At 43.2% G+C, this 15,136-nt stretch overlaps 1 protein-coding gene across 1 annotated transcript in view; it reads left to right on the top strand.

Moving 5' to 3' along the window:
- The window catches only part of LOC118397411 (pre-mRNA splicing regulator USH1G-like), a 39,658-nt gene continuing 24,522 nt past the window's right edge, over nucleotides 1-15,136 (top strand). Inside the window, exons 1-2 of the mRNA XM_035792134.2 lie at nucleotides 1-732; nucleotides 13,607-13,832. Of these exons, the coding sequence (XP_035648027.2) occupies nucleotides 569-732; nucleotides 13,607-13,832 (390 nt within the window). The 5' untranslated portion in view covers nucleotides 1-568. The remainder of the gene's footprint in view (nucleotides 733-13,606; nucleotides 13,833-15,136) is intronic.

Consider the following 15,136-nt stretch of genomic DNA (forward strand, 5'->3'; position numbering starts at 1 on the left):
GTGTAGGGATAATAATTAAGGCATAGTTGTTCTGAAATGTTTATTGCTTTAATATAACACACATACATTAATGATTCATTTCGGTTGCCTATCCTGAAGTGAAGTTTGTTCTATAGAAAGTATTTGACCAGCCACAAAATTTAAAAAAGGTTGGGGGGGATTTTCGGCATAACACAGGCTCAGGGATTCGAACCTGCAATCTTTTGGATACTTGCCAAACTCAGACTGAGTTGAATATGTTTAATGAATAAATGCGTTCACAATTAATTGTGCTCAGTAGGTTCAAACAAAAACAAATGGTTACAGTGAGATCTCGAGGATCTGCACAGGTCTAGGAGGCGACAACCCCTCCCTGTTTGACAACTGCTTAGTGTGTCCCTGGCAACCGCTCCGGCTTCTTTCTCTCCACAGTCCCCGGTAGTCACTACCTCCTTCCGGAGGGAAGCAACAACCGAAGACCCAATGACACCCCGCGCCTTTAGGACAAACCTGCCCCTTCGGAGAGCAAGCTCTTCGCCTTGATGCCAAATAAGCGACCGTGAGCCAGGCTACCGGAGCCATAGGCACCATGAACGACAAGTACCACCGGGCGGCCCGGGATGGCTACCTGGACCTACTCAGAGAGGCCACTCGGAAGGAGCTGAATGCGCCTGATGAAGATGGAATGACACCGACTTTATGGGCTGCGTACCACGGCAACCTTGACGCGCTCCGGCTTATTGTGGGAAGAGGGTAAGTGTCGTTAAGTTTCCTAAGCAGCCTATAGCACAGACAATAGCTTCAATCGCAACTCATCACCAAGGCAATTAACTTAACATTTTGCTCAGCTTTCCCCTTTGCAAATCGGGTCTACCTGTTGAACTATCAACAAACAGGTGTGGAGGTGTCACTGTCACATGGCAATGTGCACATCTCACTTCCTTCCATCTGAAAAGTCAGTAGAAAGAGCCATATATAGGCTAAAGAGGTGACTAGTATGTATATATAAGATCTTATCTCTGATATACAGCTCATTTTACCTATAGGTGGTCACTGGAATCGAAACCACCATCCTGAAGTTGAGCTACAAAAGACTACTAAAACCTCCAGTCAGCTGGTTGAAGCCCTGATTACTGTCTAGGAACAAAATGTACATTCAAATGACTGTTAGTGCCAGCTCAGGATTTATGTTGGCTGGTTTCGCCCTCCTCACCCCATCCAACCGTGCTGTTGATGTAATGGACAGCTCTTTGCCTCCATTTTAACAGCCTAATTAAAGGCAAAGGTCACTGGCAGGAGGATGGCCTACCCAACATTCTCTCACATACCCATTCACAACCATGTGGCGTGAATACTTATACATGCATGCACGCACACACGCAAGCACCTTCACAGACACACACTTGAAAAAAATATGTTGCTTCAATTTACAATTGTAAGGCAACTAGTTGCAATAAGATTGTGAGTTTGTTCAACTTTTGGGCATGTCTGATCCAACATACATTCTCAAGTATAATTGTATGTTAACTCAGCTTAGAAGTTTAGCTTGACTGAACATGCAATTCAACTTGAGATTGTATTCTACATTATTTCTGCCAGTGTTGATTTTTCGCTCTGTAAGAGTGGCATTAAGTGGAGTAAAATAACTAGTGATGCACCAATATTACATTTTTGGCCGATACCGATAACCAATGTTTTCTTTGCCCAAAAAATATTAGCGGCCTTTTAAGCATTCTAGTACAGTTAAATAGTTAACACACACACATGGACGCAGCGGTCTAAGGCACTGCATCTCAGCACAAGAGGCGTCACTACAGTCCCTGGTTCGAATCCAGGCTGTATCACATCTGGCCGTGATTGGGACTCCCATAGGGCGGCGCACAACTGGCCCAATGTGTTCCGGGTTTGGCCGGGGTAGGCCGTCATTGTAAATAAGAATAGTTTTTTAACTGACTTGCCTAGTTAAATAAAGGTTACACACACACCACACGGACCAAAAAGTTATTTTGTTGGCCTTTACGGATGTCCCCATTACCAGTAAAACATCATCAAAACATATTTCTTTCACTTACTTGCTGTACTGTTTCGTTGTTCATTTGTTCAGTCGTTTCAGTCTCAACCAGGATTTCATCATACATGTCAAGCAGTGAAGTTTTAGCTCTGTCTGTCTGTGGCCTCTCTTCCTCAGTGCGCGCTGTCACTGTGTCCGTTTCCATCTGTCCAGCTGCATATGTAACATTTCACGTAAACCCTGTTTCTTGTCTGGATTGAAGTAGTAGTCCTTGTACATAGCATCGGGCATGGTGGCGACACAGTAAAGAGAGAATGCCACTGAATCGCTGGTTCACAGCCTGTGTCGGCAGTTTTGTTGAGCAAGTGTTTCAATGCATGACGGAGGGTATCACTTCTGCTGCAGGCGCAGTTGATGAGCTAATTTCTCGAGTCTGTTGTTCGAATGGAGATAGCTAGTGTTTCCAAGTTTCAAATGTGTTCTCTAATGCCATTGAAATGGCAGCAGTGGTATGAGAACCAGCACATTCATGTGCATGAAGTACGACTTTCCTCAGTACGAAATCCTTGACAACCCACTGTGCTGTCAGACTCAGCATGTTTATGGGGCTGATATTTCTGGTCCAAATGTCATTTGTGAAGCTAATAGCAGTGACGCTATTACTGTGTAACACCGGTAGGGCAACATCAGAAAAATAGCTCACTTGGTAGTGTGTACTGGTGCTCGACCAGTCGGCGAAAGTCAACATCACCCAGGACAGAGAACAGTTGATTGTCAAGGGCAATGAATACCATTATCTTGGTGTTAATGGATTTTGCCATTGAGTTGTCTCACTGAATTTGTTTAACTCTTTCTGCTCAACTTGTTGACTGCTCGATCCACACAGCAGACATTGTGGGCTAGTTTAGGAATGCTGTGTTGCACGTGTAGCGCAAAATATGACGTGGCGTCATTACGTCATGTACGTTATATATAGGTCTGCACGTCAACTTTGACATCGGTTTTGCACATCGACGTTACGCTAGACATTGGGACGATGTCGATGTTGGTATTTTTAGCTAATATCGTCCGATTCCGATATCTTCACAGATATATCGTGCATCCCTAAAAATAACTCCCATTTGTTGGTGTTAATAACCAGAGTTATTGTTTTACACTGTTGAGGGTAAAACAGTCCCATCGAAACCACACTCATTATTATCATATTTCTGAGCATACTCTACTGCAGGTTGATAAAAAAGTTGTTAATATCTGTGTTTGTACATTGATTGATTGATTGATTAATTTTATGTTTCAAAGATCAAACATGCATTTTTCTGAACTAAGCCAATCAGTTAGTTAGATTTATTGCACCCGTTAACACTTTTTAAAAATATATATTTTATTTATTTAATTTCAATATATCAGGGGGTGCTGCAGCACCCTCGGTACTCCTAGTTCCCGCAGCTATAAGTAGTAGTAGTGAAGGGGTGGAGTGGAATCATATTCATTGATGGTAGCTTTGATTACGAGTTGAATTAATGTATCACGTTATGTATCACAGGGCCTTCCTCCCTATGTAATACATCCAGTTGAATTACATATGAAAATGCTGTTTTCAATCAGATCAACTTTTGAAAGGGCCCACTCCTTTTACCATATTGTTCGCTAGATAACAGCTATACTCTTTGTTGCACACAAAAAACCACTAGGCATACATCACCTAATTAGGACCTACTGTATTACTGTATGTCACTGTACACCCTCAGTGGTCTATCAATGGTGCTTTCTGACTTTCAATGGGAAACAAGAGAGACTCAGGATTTAGGAGTAAGGCTATATTATCATTCGATAAATCAGCTACTCTTTCAGCTACTGAAGCACCTTTGTGTACAGTATAGGTAAAAAGCCCTCTCTTTTGTTGAAGGTTTAAGTGCTGGACAAAGCAGGTTTGGATGGAAAGGGTATAGTATTTACTCCCTATTTAAGAGAGCCCTGTCCTATGACAACCCACTATGGTTGACACAGCACCCAGGAGAGCAGAAGAGATTAGGAGGAAGAGGATAGGGAGAGAGGGCAGAGGAGGAGGGTAGGGAGAGAGGGCAGAGGAGGAGGGTAGGGAGAGAGGGCAGAGGAGGAGGGTAGGGAGAGAGGGCAGAGGAGGAGGGTAGGGAGAGAGGGCAGAGGAGGAGGGTAGGTAGAGAGGGCAGAGGAGGAGGGTAGGGAGAGAGGGCAGAGGAGGAGGGTAGGGAGAGAGGGCAGAGGAGGAGGGTAGGGAGAGAGGGCAGAGGAGGAGGGTAGGGGAGAGGGCAGAGGAGGAGGGTAGGGAGAGAGGGCAGAGGAGGAGGGTAGGGAGAGAGGGCAGAGGAGGAGGGTAGGGAGAGAGGGCAGAGGAGGAGGGTAGGGAGAGAGGGCAGAGGAGGAGGGTAGGGAGAGAGGGCAGAGGAGGAGGGTAGGGAGAGAGGGCAGAGGAGGGTAGGTAGAGAGGGCAGAGGAGGAGGGTAGGGTCGAGACTCGAGGAATAGAGACGTGGAGGAGAGACAGTAGAGGAGGAGAGGGGGATGGTAGGGTCGAGACTTGAGGGATATGTCAAGACCTTAGTGACAGGTTTATAAGACATGGTGGTAATTAAGTGTGGAGAGAGCAGTAGAGGCTGATGTCTGAGAGAAGCTGTAGTGGCAGAGGTGTTGCGTAGATATTAACAGCATAGATATTAGCAGAAGAGGAAAGGTCAGGGTGACAGATAGGACTAATTGGGCAGACTGGTCCTCTAACAACACTTCCAGGGGACTGATGCTACACCACAGGGCCAGGCTGAAGGTGGATGAGCTAAGGATGGACAGGACCAGAGCTGTGGTGAAGGTCAGAGGGCCTGCTAGAAGGTAAAAGCAGTTTGCTGTAATTGAACTATGCTGATCTGGTCCTACCTCTTTTCTGCATTTTACAGGCCTCTTTGTTTTCTTATCTAGAAGGTAAAAAGAAAAGAATGGGGCTGTACATGTAGGTCTGGGTGGTTTCCCAGATCCATATTGCTTAATCTTGGACTAATAAGCACTGAATGGAGATGCTCTGACTGTGTAACATATTTCATACAAGTTATGCTTTTTCTATTTGTGTATTATTATTTTTCGTTATACAATGGGTGGGTCTAATCCTGAATGCTGATGGGTTAAAACTGCATTCCAGCCATGTCTATTCCACAGAGATTAGAGATTGAGCAAACAGATTTGGATATCAGAAGCTGTAGCCTATTTTCTAAACAATTATACATAAAACAAAAAAGTGACGAGGCTGTGTTTTAATTACGTAACAACAACCATTGTTTTGGTCTGTAACTGGGCCATAGGGTAGGGTTGGCTGACTGTTGGGTCAGATCCCTTGGTTGTCTTGTTGATAGTCAAGCACAATTGACCATGAGACGTAATCTGTAGGTGGAGAGTCAAAACATGACGATGCACATCGAATTTATAAATGCATGAAGGATCAAATGTGTTAGTAGGAAGTATCAGAATATTCACAATTAGTAAAACAGATCAAATCAAATTTTATTTGATCTGTCTTACTAATTGTTTTACTAATTGATACTGTATTACATGACTGCCCAACCCTCTTCCTGGAGATCTACTGTCCTGTGGGTTTTCAGTCCAACCCTAGTTTAACACACCTGATTCTACTAATTAGCTGCTTAACTAGCTGAATCAGAACTGCTAAATTAGTGTTGGGCTGAAAACCTACAGGACAGTAGATCTCCAGGAAGAGGGTTGGGCAGCCCTGCTGTATTGACTACCTTATGCCAGGATATGGGCCCATATGTATATTTTCAGAGTAGTAATTCAGGAACAGTTTGGCCTTTCAGATCAGAATGAATACGATTATATGGACAGAGGGGGAACTGATCCAAGATTAGTTTTTACAGACATGTAGAAGTTAGGGTAGAGATTAGCAGCCAGAGGGGGCACATTTTGCAACATTCTGATAGAAATACAGGGCCTTTGGAAAGTATTCAGACCCCTTCACTTTTTCCACATTTTGTTACGTTACAGCCTTATTCTAAAAATGAATTTTTTAAAAAACATTTTGTTCAGCAATCTACACACAATACCCCATAATGACAAAGTGAAACAGGTTTTTAGAAACTTTTGGAAATGTATTTTTAAAACCCCCCAGAAATAACTTATTTACATGAGTATTCAGACCCTTTGCTATGAGACTCGAAATTGAGCTCAGGTGCATCCTGTTTCCATTGACCATGCTTGAGATGTTTATACAACTTGATTGGAGTCCACCTGTGGTAAATTCAATTGATTGGACATGATTTGGAAAGGCACACACCTGTCTAGTTAAGGTCCCACAGTTGACAGTGCATGTCAGAGCAAAAACCGAGCCACGAGGTTGAAGGAATTGTCTGTAGAACTCTGAGACTGGACTGTGTCAAGGCACAGATCTGGGGAAGGGTACCAAAAAATGTCTGTGGAACTGAAGGTCCCCAAGAACACAGTGGCCTCCATCATTCTTAAATGGAAGAAGAACCACCAAGACTCTTCCTAGAGCTGTCCGCAGGGCCAAACTGAGCAATTGAGAAGGTCAAGGAGGTGACTAAAAACTTGATGGTCATTCTGACAGAGCTCTATAGTTCCTCTGTGGAGATGGGAGAATCTTTTTGAAGGACAACCATCTCTGCAGCTCTGCACCAATCAGGGCTTTATGGTAGAGTGGCCAGTCCTCAGTAAAAGGCACATGACAGCTACTGCCTGTCACCAAGGGAGTACCCCAAGGCTCGATCCTAGGACCCATGCTCTTCTCAATTTACATCAACAACATAGCTCTCTCATCCATTTATATGCAGATGATCGAGTATTATACACAGCTGGCCCCTCCCTGGATTTTGTGTTAAATGCTCTACAACAAAGCTTTCTTAGTGTCCAACAAGCTTTATCTACCCTTAACCTTGTCCTGAACACCTCCAAAACAAAGGTCTTGTAGTTTGGTAAGAAGAATGCCCCTCTCCCCACAGGTGTGATTACTAGGTGTGATTACTACAATTTCTTCAACAAATGATCAGGTCTTATCAAACATACATTGGTAATGGAAAGAAAACACAGACTCTTTGTTTAAGTATTGAAATACTCATTTTAGTAATACAATTGTAGGCAGAAGATGGTACAGAGTACAGTATAACAGTATATGATAGTTCCCCAAGTTCTGCAAAATGTCTAAGACATCCTGTAACTCATATAGCCTCTCTCATTCCTCCTTGTGTGAGTTTCCCTGGCAACAACATTTTAATAAATCTAACCTCCCTTGACAGCAGTAACCATCTTATCAGCAATTAAAGCTCAGAAGTGGGATCGACTGAAACTTGACCTTTCATCACAAGTATAGTCATAAAAATGTGAACGAGTATAAGCATCTTCTGACAGGTGGCTGAGTTCATCAAGTCTGTGGCAGCTTTGTGTTCTCAGAAAACCAGATAACCACGGTGGGATCCAGACAGGAGGAGTCTGAACGTTAAACGCCTTCTGAGAGTGTCTGAAGGTCACAACACTCAAAAACAGGTTTTAACACACACACACTCTCCTGAAGAGGAGACCTTACAGTTTATCATAACATCATTTATTAACCCCCTTCAACTACTTTGAGGGTTTAGAGCTTTTTCATTTTTAAATGTTATTTAAACTTTAACTACGCAAGTCAATTAAACCAGTTATGCATTAGGGGGCGCTATTACATTTTTTGGATGAAAAATAGTTCCCGTTTTAAACAATATATTTTGTCACGAAAAGATGCTCGACTATGCATATAATTGACAGCTTTGGAAAGAAAACACTCTGACGTTTCCAAAACTGCAAAGATATTGTCTGTGAGTGCCACAGAACCTATGTTACAGGCGAAACCCAGATAAAAATCCAACTAGGAGGTGCCGCATTTTTTGAAACCGCCTCATGCCAATGACTCCTTATATGGCTGTGAATGAGCTACGAATGAGCTTACGTTTTCCACGTATTCCCCAAGGTGTCTACAGCATTGTGACGTCTTTTTAGGCATTTCCATTGAAGAATGGCTGTAAGGGACCATATATAGCATGTGGTCACATGGTGTCTCCCGCAGAAAATCTTGCGTAAAATACTGAGGTAGCCATTTTTCCAATCGCTTCTTATGAGAAACCAATTGCCTTGACGGATATATTATTGAATATATATGTTAAAAACACCTTGAGGATGGATCCTAAACAACGTTTGCCGTGTTTCTGTCGATATTATGGAGCAAATTTTGAAAAAGTTTGGCGTTATAGTTGCAGCATTTTCCGGTCGAATTCTCAGCTAAGCATGATGAAGAAACGGGAGCTATTTCACCTTCAAAAAAAAAAAAATCTAGCAAATAACATTTGCTATCTAACTTGGAGTCTCCTGAGTGAAAGCATCCAAAGTTCTTCAAAGGTAAATTATTTAATTTGGTTGCTTTTCTTATTTTCGTGAAAATGTTGCCTGCTGCCAGCAGAGCTAGCATAGCATAATGCTATGATAAACTCACACAAATGCTTGTCTAGCGTTGGCTGTAACGCATATTTTGAAAATCTGAGATGACAGTGTTGTTAACAAAAGGCTAAGCTTGTGTTTGAATATATTTATTTCATTTCATTTGCGATTTTCACGAAAGGTTTCTAGGGGTATTTATGTCCGTTGCGTTATGCTAATAATGCATTTGAGGCTATGATTACGCTCTCGGATACGGGTTTGCTCGTCACAAGAGGTTATTAAGAACAAATTCTTATTTGCAATGATGGCCTACACCGGCCAAACCCGGATGACACTGGGAAAATTGTGCGCCGCCCTATGGGACTCCCAATCACAGGCGGTTGTAATACAACCTGCAGCTTGAGGTTGTCACCTCGTACAAGTACTTGGGAGTATGGCTAGACGGTACACTGCCCGTCTCTCAGCACATATCACAGCTGTAGGCCAAAGTTAAATCTAGACTTGGTTTCCTCTATCGAAATCGCTCCTCTTTCACCCCAGCTGCCAAACTAACCCTTATTCAGATGACCATGCTAGAATACGGAGACATCATTTATAGATCGGCAGGTAATGGTGCTCTCGAGCGGCTAGATGTTCTTTATTATCAGATTTGCCACCAATGCTCCTTATTGGACACATCACTGCACTCTATACTCCTCTGTAAACTGGTAATCTTTATATCCGTTGCAAGACCCACTGGATGATGCTTATTTATAAAACCCTCTTAGCCCTCACTCCCCCTATCTGAGATATCTACTGCAGCCCTCATCCTCCACATACAACATCTGTTCTGCTAGTCACTTTCTGTTAAAGGTACCCAAAGCACACACACATCCCTGGGTCGCTCCTCTTTTCAGTTCGCTGCAGCTAGCGACTGGAACGAGCTGCAACAAACACTCAAACTGGACAGTTTTATACAAATCTCTTCATTCAAAGACTCAATCATGGACACTTACTGACAGTTGTGGCTGCTTTGCGTGATGTATTGTTGTCTCTACCTTCTTGCCCTTCGTGCTGTTGTCTGTGCCCAATAATGTTTGTACCATGTTTTGTGCTGCTACCATGTTGTTGTCATGTTGTGCTGCTACAGTACCATGCTGTGTTATCATGTGTTGCTGCCTTGCTAGATTGTTGTCTTAGGTCTCTCTTTATGTAGTGTTGTCTCTCTTGTCGTGATGTGTGTTTTGTCCTATATTTACAGTTGAAGTCGGACGTTTACATACACTTAGGTTAGAGTCATTAAAACTATTTTTTCAACCTCTCCAACATGTCTTGTTAATGAACTATAGTTTTGGCAAGTCGGATAGGGCATCTACTTTGTGCATGACACAAGTTATTTTCCAACAATTGTTTGCAGACTGATAATTTCACTTATTATTCACTGTATCACAATTCCAGTTGGTCAGAAGTGTACATACACTAAGTTGACTGTGCCTTTAAACAGCTAACAGCTAGGCTAATTGACATTATTTGAGTCAATTGGAGGTGTACCTGTGGAAGTATTTCAAGGCCAACCTTCAAACTCAGTGTCTCTTTGCTTGACATTGAGGGAAAATCAAAAGAAATCGGCCAAGACCTCAGATTTTTGTTTTGTAGACCTCCACAAGTCAGGTTCATCCTTGGGAGAAATTTTCAAATGCCTGAAGGTACCATGTTCATCTGTACAAACAATAGTACCCAAGTATAAACACCATGGGACCACACAGTCGTCATACTGCTCAGGAAGGAGACGTGTTCTGTCTCCTAGAGATGAACGTACTTTGGTGCGAAAGGTGCAAATCAATCCCAGAACAACAGCAAGATGCTGGAGGAAAGGGGTACAAATGTATCTATATCCACAGTGAAACGAGTCCAATATCGACATAACCTGTTAGGCCGCTCAGCAAGGAAGAAGCTACTGCTCCAAAACCGCCATAAAAAACCCAGACTACGGTTTGCAATTGCACATGGGGACAAAGATTGTACTTTTTGGAGAAATGTCCTCTGGTCTGATGAAACAAAAACAGAACTGTTTGGCCATAATGACCATCATCTGGAGGAAAAAGGGGTTGCTTGCAAGCCGAAGCACACCATCCCAACCGTGAAGCATGGGGGTGGCAGCATCATGTTGTGTGGCTGCTTTGCTGCAGGAGGGACTGGTGCACTTCACAAAATAGATGGCTTAATGAGGAAGGAAAATTATGTGGATATATTATAGCAACATCTCAAGACATGTCAGGAAGTTAAAGCTTGGTCGCAAATGGGTCTTCCAAATGGAGAATGACCCCAAGCATACTTCCAAAGTTGTGGCAAAATGGCTTAAGGACAACAAAGTCAAGGTATTGGAGTGGCCATCACAAATTCACCCAACTTATTGTGGGAAGGTTGTGGCGGGCTACCTGAAACGCTTGACACAAGTTGAACAATTTAAAGGCAATGCTACCAAATACTAATTGAGTGCATGTAAACTTCTGACCCACTGGGAATGTGATGAAATAAATAAAAGCTGAAAGCAATCATTCTCTCTACTATTATTCTGACATTTCACATTCTTAAAATAAAATGGTGATCCTAACTGACCTAAGACAGGGACTTTTTACGAGGATTAAACGTCAGGAATTCTGAAAAACAGAGTTTAAATGTATTTGGTGTATGTAAACTTCAGACTTCAACTGATATATACACACACACACAACTCAGCAAATAAATAAACGTCCTTTCACTGTCAACTGTGTTTATTTTTTAGCAAACTTAACATATGTAAATATTTGTATGAACTTAACAAGATTCAACAACTGAGACAGACATAAACTGAACAAGTTCCACAGACATGTGACTAACATACATGGAATAATATGTCCCTGAAAAAAGGGGGGTCAAAATCAAAAGTAACAGTCAGTATCTGGTGTGGCCACCAGCTTTATTAAGTACTGCAGTGCATCTCCTCCTCATGGCTTGCACCAGATTTGCCAATTCTTGCTGTGAGTTGTTACCCCACTCTTCCACCAAGGCACCTGCAAGTTCCCGGACATTTCTGGGGGGAATTGCCCTAGCCCTCCCCCTCCAATCCAACAGGTCCCAGATGTGCTCAATGGGATTGAGATTCGGGATCTTCGCTGGACATGGCAGAACACCGACATTCCTGTCTTGCAGGAAATCACGCAGTATGGCTGGTGGCATTGTCATGCTGGAAGGTCATGTCAGGATGAGCCTGCAGGAAGGGTACCACATGAGGGAGGAGGATGTCTTCCCTGTCACGCACAGTGTTGAGATTGCCTGCAATGACAACAAGCTCAGTCTGATGATGCTGTGACTCACCGCCCCAGACCATGACGGACTCTCCACCTCTAAATCGATCCCGCTCCAGAGTACAGGCCTCGGTGTAACGATCATTCCTTCGACGATAACCGCGAATCCTATCATCGCCCCTGGTGAGACAAATCCGTGACTCGTCAGTGAAGAGCACTTTTTGCCAGCCCTGTCTGGTGTCTGGTGAGGACCTGCCTTACAACAGGCCTACAAGTCCTCAGTCCAGCATCTCAGCCTATTGCGGGCAGTCTGAGCACTGATGGAGTGATTGTGCTTTCCTGGTGTAACTTGGGCAGTTGTTGTTGCCATCCTGTACCTGTCCCGCAGGTGTGATGTTTGGATGTACTGATCCTGTGCAGTTGTTGTTACACGTGGTCTGCCACAACTGTCCTTGCTGTCTCCCTGTAGCTCTGTCTTATGCGTCTCACAGTACAGACATTGCAATTTATTGCCCTGTCCACATCTGCAGTCCTCATACCTTCTTGAAGCATGCCTAAGCAGCCACGTTCACGCAGATGAGCAGGGACCCTGGGCATCTTTCTTTTGGTGTTTTTCAGTCAGTAGAAAGGCCTCTTTAGTGTCCTAAGTTTTCATAACTGTGACCTTAATTGCCTACCGTCTGTAAGCTGTTAGTGTCCACAGGTTCATGTTGATGAATTGTTTATGGTTCATTGAACATGCATAGGAAACAGTGTTTATACCCTTTACTGCCCTGCATCACGCACTCCTGCCATCTATTACGCACACCTGCCTTCCCTCGTCACGCCCATCAGCGATACTGGACTCACCTGGACTCACCTGGACTCAGTCATCACCTGTTTATTTTCTCCCCTATATTTGTCAGTTCCCTTGCTCTGTTCCCTGCTGCTGCATTAATTGTTTTTTTGTCTGTATTACTTGTTTGCTGATGCTGTTTCTTTCTCCTTCCATGTCCGTTCTATATTAAATGTTTGACTCCCCGTACCTGCTTCATCTCTCCAGCATCATGCATGTGACACTTTACAATGAAGATCTGTGAAGTTATTTGGAGTTTTACTAATTATCTTTGAAAGCCAGGATCTTGAAGAAGTTACGTTTCTTTTTTTGCTGAGTTTATATATTAAATAAATAAAAACAAATTATCACAGCCCCTGTCCCCGCAGGAGGCCTTTTGCCTTTTGGTAAGCCGTCAGTGTAAATAAGAATTTTTTCTTAACTGACTTGCCTAGTTAATAAAATAAAAATATTTCTTTTTTTTAGAGTAGGGCTGTAAATGTGGAAAAAGTCAAGGGATCTGATTACTTTCCGAAGTCACTGTATGCTATGTAAAACAAACATGCCTCGCTGGCATGTAGAATAAGGAATCACGTTCGGCAACGTTTGGCATCTGGACATGGCACAGGTGTTGACCTTGTGGCTCTGTGTAGTCACAGTTTCTCTGGGTGTCTGTGAGAAAAAAGACTCTCAGTCCATGTGTTGAATAATACATGGTAACACCACTGTAATGTTTTACCTGCACCCAGTCAATTATTGATCACACCACAACGGGGGGAACACAGGAAGGGGAGGGACCCTGACCCGCAAAGCAGGAAGTGAAATATAATTCTCTGTGCAAACCCTGTGTCACACACATAAGTACATACACTATGGCCCCGTTTCCTGGAATTAGGTTACACCTATTCGTAGAATTAAATGTTCTCCATAAACATTTATAATTTGAGTACTTATTCTGATGACAGCTGTTATTGATGGCCGATGCTGCAGTAGGAGTAAAAGGCCTAAGTATGTTTTATTGTGTACTCTGTAACATATGCTCTTAATCCCTCTGTTCCTTTTCCCTCTCTCCCTCTCCCAGAGGTGACCAGGACAAGTGTGATATCTGGGGGAACACTCCGCTCCACCTGGCCGCCGCCAACGGCCACCACAACTGCCTATCCTTCCTGGTGTCGTTCGGAGCCAACGTGTGGTGCCTGGACAATGACTACCACACGCCCCTCGACATGGCCGCCACCAAGAGCCACATGGACTGTGTCCGGTACCTGGACTCCATCGCCGCCAAGCAGTCGGCTCTCAAGCCCAAGGTGAGGTGTCAGGACCAATGACAACACAGCAAATTCTTCAGTGTCAAAAAATAACTAAATAACACAGAAAGTGTTGAGTCTATGGATCCATATAGACACCGAACAATGTTAAATTAAGACACTGCTTAGTGTAAAGCACTATTCTAATATTTCCCAGAGTGCGTCGCCTTTCCAGTAAGTTGTAGCATTACCACCCTTGACTGTATTTGTTAGTGACAGAGACATAGTTGTTGCATTCATCCATTCTCGGTACTGTGGACTTCACCAAGTGAGATCCTAAAATAAATATACTCTCTCTCTCTCTCTCTCTCTCTCTCTCTCTCGCTCTCGACACTTACACATTCAAGGGTTTTTCTTTATTTTTTACTATATTCTACATTATAGAATAATAGTGAAGATGTCAAAACTATGAAATAACACATGGAATCATGTAGTAACCAAAAAAGTGTTAAACATATCAAAATATATTTACATTTTAGATTCTTCAAAGTAGCCACCCTTTGCCTTGATGACAGCTTTGCACACTCTTGGCATTCTCACAACCAGCTTCACCTGGGAGGCTTTTCCAACAGTCTTGAAAGAGTTCCCACATATGCTGAGCACTTGTTGGCTGCTTTTCCTTCACTCTGCGGTCCAACTCATCCCACACCATCTCAATTGGGTTGAGGTTGGATGATTGTGGAGGCCAGGTCATCTGATGCAGCACTCCATCACTCTCCTTCTTGGTCAAATAGCCCTGACACAGCCTGGATGTGTGTTGGGTCATTGTCCTGTTGAAAAACAAATGATAGTCCCACTAAGCATAAACCAGATAGGATGACATATCGCTGCAGAATGCTGTGGTAGCTATGCTGGTTAAGTGTGCCTTGAATTCTAAATAAATCATTGACAGTGTCACCAGCAAAGCACCTCCACACCATCATATCTCCTCCTCCATACTTCACGGTGGGAACCACACTTGTGGAGATCATCTGTTCACCTACTCTGCATCTCAAAACCCAAAATCTCAAATTTGAACTCAGCCCAAAGGACAGATTTCCAACGGTCTAATGTCCATTGCTCGTGTTTCTTGGCCCAAGCAAGTCTCTTCTTATTGGTGTCCTTTAGTAGTGGTTTCTTTGCAGCAATTTGACCATGAATGCCTGATTCATGCATCCTCCTCTGAACAGTTGATATTGAGATGTATCTGTTACTTGAACTCTGTGAAGTATTTATTTGGGCTGTAATTTCTGAGGCTGGTAACTTTTCAATGAACTTATCCTCTGCAGCAGAGGTAACTCTGGGTCTTCCTTTCCTATGGTGGT

This window comes from Oncorhynchus keta, chromosome 2, assembly GCF_023373465.1.
Source record: "Oncorhynchus keta strain PuntledgeMale-10-30-2019 chromosome 2, Oket_V2, whole genome shotgun sequence".
Taxonomy (NCBI): domain Eukaryota; kingdom Metazoa; phylum Chordata; class Actinopteri; order Salmoniformes; family Salmonidae; genus Oncorhynchus; species Oncorhynchus keta.